At 40.6% G+C, this 3,734-nt stretch overlaps 2 protein-coding genes across 2 annotated transcripts; one reads left to right on the top strand and one right to left on the bottom strand.

The window, feature by feature from the left end:
* Positions 1 to 402: 402 nt before the first annotated feature.
* Positions 403 to 1,068, top strand: LOC145663629 (uncharacterized). The gene has a single exon (XM_081729758.1). It carries the CDS (start codon positions 403 to 405, stop codon positions 1,066 to 1,068), a length of 666 nt encoding a protein of 221 aa, XP_081585884.1.
* Positions 1,069 to 2,323: 1,255 nt separating this feature from the next.
* On the bottom strand, positions 2,324 to 3,259 carry LOC145663527 (histone-lysine N-methyltransferase SETMAR-like). Its single transcript, XM_081729666.1, has one exon. The coding sequence runs from the start codon at positions 3,257 to 3,259 to the stop codon at positions 2,324 to 2,326; it is 936 nt and encodes a 311-aa protein (XP_081585792.1).
* Between the last annotated feature and the right edge of the window lie 475 nt (positions 3,260 to 3,734).

Here is a 3,734-nt window from a genome sequence, read left to right as displayed (position 1 = left end):
GATGAAGGCGGCCATCGAAAGTGTAATACGTGGTGAAATGGGATATTATAAAGGTTCCCGGCAGTTCAACGTTCCCCAGACTACGCTGGATTGGCGTTGTAACAAGGAACGAGAAAACCCTGAATCTTTCCAGAAACAATTGGAACATTTCAAGCTTGTGTTTACCTATGAACAGGAGTGCGAGTTAGTAGATAATTTAGTGAAAATAGACAGGCGAATTTCTGGTCTAACTGGCAATGAACTGAGAGAATTAGCATTTCAATTGGCAGAAAGAAACCAAATTCAACAATTCCCTTTCAACAAAGAATCAAAAAGGCTGGAATTGACTGGTTAAGAGGATTTATTAAGCGTCACCCTGAAATAACACTTCGTAAACCAGAATCTACATCGGGAGCTCGCGCAATGGGTTTCAACAAGGTAGCTGTTTCCAAGTTTTTTGAGCTTCTGGCTGGAGTCATTGACGAACATAATCTCTCTGCAGAAAATATTTATAATGTAGATAAAACCGGAATAAACGTTAATCCTAAAGAACATACAAGGGTTATCGCAGAAAAAGGGAAACGTCAAGTTGGAGCTGTAACTTCAACAGAGAGAGGAGAAACGGTTACTGCAGTAATTTGTTGTTCAGCTGCTGGAGCTTACATGCCACCTATGATGATTTATCCTAGAGCAAGGATAAAGCAGGAATTTGAGATGGGCCTTTCACCTGGATCATGGGCAGAAGTTAGTGCTACTGGATGGATTAATCTTCTCAAATGGTTCAAGAAATTCCTAATGTTTTCAGGAGCGTCAACAAGTAAACCAGTTCTTCTTCTTCTGGATGGTCATAGCGCCCACACTGAAAACTTGGACTTAATTGACATGGCAAGAGAAAATGGAGTAGTTTTGCTTTGTCTGCCTCCTCATTGCTCCCACCGACTTCAACCCCTTGACGTCGGCTTTATGAGGCCACTCAGCAAGTTCTATGAAGATGAGGTTACAAAATGGATTAGAACCAATTACCCAAAAGTTGTTACGCTCCAAGTCATCTCTCAACTCTTTGGCCCTGCATTTTTGCAAGCAGCATGAATGCTGAACGCAATTAACGCCTTCAAGAAAACTCGGATTTGCCCTTTGGACGTGAACGTGTTTACAGATGAACTTTCTACCTGCAGATGCAACAGACATAGGCCTAAACGTCACTGAGTCAGTAAGAAATGAAATACCTACACTAACTGCACCTAGCAAATCCCTCTTCAAACCACACGCACAAAGCGTACAGTCGAATACATCTGAATCTTCGATTGACGCAAAAATTCCAGGATGCTCTTACAAAGAATAAACTCCATCAACTTTTCCTTCTGCTTCGCCTTGAAACATAATAGCTATTCCAAAAATTAAGCAAGTGATAAAACGTACAAACCGTAAAAGGGGTAAAACAGTCATATTAACTGCATCTCCGTACAAGAAGGAACTTCAATTAGCTCAGGTAAATTCCAAACAATCAAAGGTGTTTAGAAAAAAAAACGTACTGTAGCGCAACCAACCTCAAACGAACGCCTACCAAAGAATGGTCGAAAAAGGAAACTAGTTAAAGAGTCATCAAGCTCGTCCGATGAAGAAGACGATGACGCAGCTTGTCTTCATTGTGGCAACCTTTGGTCCAAATCGAATGAGGGCTGGATTTCATGCACGAGATGTCATCAGTGGACCAGCAATTCGTGTGACGGGGTTGTTAGCGATAACGATGAAATTGAATACTATTGTAAATTCTGTTAGAAAAAGCATGATTCTACCAATGTTTCACATCTACTTCAGATTTAATAGTTGTACTGTATACTTGTCTGTTTTTGATTTCCTCGTGTAAATTTATATACTGTATAAGGTTCGAATACGCAGTTTTGTTTAAGTTTCTCAAGCTCAATTTCAAAATTTGTTTATGTTGATTTGATGTCAGGAAATATTAAGTTTTAACTGACAATAATTCGATGTAATCTGCGTTAACTTTGTAGTACAATTCCCAATAATAACATTTTTTTAAATTTTTCTTAATAATGCCTAATTCAGAATGTACCTTATATTTTTTGAAGTAATTATCAGCATTTTTTTAAAAAAAGAGTACTCATCTTTTGTTATATTTGATTATTGAGTCTAATAAATATTTCATAAAATTCAAGTTGTGTTGTGGTTTAGTAAAAAGTAATTATTTTGGCATGGCATTGAAGGCTTGACTCGCCATAATTAGAATGATCCGATTTAGGTCATATATGCGCCGTTTTGTTTGATAACGTGTTGCCATTTGGAAGGTAATATTATGATGCCTTTCTCATAGAAGCCCTTGTCCCTAGTGGCAAAAAAAAATGAGACAGTCGATTTTCACAAGCCTCTCTTGAAGCGACTTTTTCACCAGCAAACGTGTTCGCCAAGGACAGGAACAGATGGTAATCACTGGGTGCCAGGTCCGGACTATAAGGTGGATGCATAAGAACCTCCCAACCAAGCTCCCGGAGCTTCTGGAAGTCACTATTGATGTGTGTGGCCTGGCGTTGTCCTGGTGGAACACAATTCCTCTCCTATTGGCCAAATCTGGCCGCTTCTGGGGGATTGCTGCCTTCAGACGATCCAATTGTTGACTGTGCAGTTCCGAGTTAAGGGTTTGGCTGTAGGGGAGCAGCTCATAGTAGATAGTTCCCTGCCAATCCCACCAAATACACAGCAAAACCTTCCTGACCGACAATCCTGGCTTGGGCACCGTTTGCGCCGGGTCATCGCGCTTCGACCACGACCGTTTTCGCGTGACGTCGTAAGTGATCCACTTTTCATCGCAAGTCACCAACCGCTTCAGAAATGGGTCGATTTTGTTGCGATTCAGCAGCAATTCGCAGATGGAAATTCGGTCCATGAGGTTTCTTTGCGTTAACTCGAGGGGCACCCATACATCAATCTTCCTTTTGTATCCAGCCTTATGCATATGGCTCCACACGGTTTTTTGTGCAATGTTTAGCTCTTGGGCAATCGACACAGTGCTTACATGACGGTCGGACGCGACAATGTCCATGATTTTATCGAAATTTTCGACACTTGGCCTTCCAGTGCGGGGTGCATCTTTGACGTCAAAATTACCGGAACGGAATCGACGAAACCAAACTTGCGCCTGATTGGCTGGTACAGTATCAGGACCATAAACACTATTCACATTTGCAGCCACCTGGATTGCGTTTTCACCTTTATCGAAGAGAAACTGTAAAATATAGCGTATTTTCTCTTTGCTAGTGTCCATTTTAACTCGTGCTTACACAACACTGAGTCAACTCATCACAACTATCTGAACAGTGTTTGTAGTACGCAATCTCATCGTTTGAACGCCATCTCGGTGAACCCGATCGGACTTATACAACGCGAGATATGGATCACTGAAGCCATCTATTGGCAAAATAGTGGATTACTTTTTACTACGCCATAATAATCATATATTGTTGTTTTATAATGATAAGTCTATATTAGAGCTTTATATTATAGATGTAATAGTGTACGGGGCAGTATGGGGTAGGGGCATAATGGGGTTGACTGAAATCCAATGTTCCATTTTGCCCCACGTAGGGGGCATAATGGGGATAAGAGCCATTTTTGGAATAAGCTAAGCAAACAGGTCCAAAACAATATTTTTGAAACGGTTTGCTGGTTGAAATATTACAATAAATCTTCAACGTGTCTACCATAAAAAAGATTACTGCAATTGAGATATTGGTTATTAA

The sequence above is a fragment of the Thermobia domestica genome, chromosome 1 (genome assembly GCF_964235325.1).
Source record: "Thermobia domestica chromosome 1, izTheDome1.hap1.1, whole genome shotgun sequence".
NCBI lineage: Eukaryota > Metazoa > Arthropoda > Insecta > Zygentoma > Lepismatidae > Thermobia > Thermobia domestica.
Note: the sequence above shows the minus strand (reverse complement) of the source record. Positions and strands in the feature narration are given on the sequence as shown.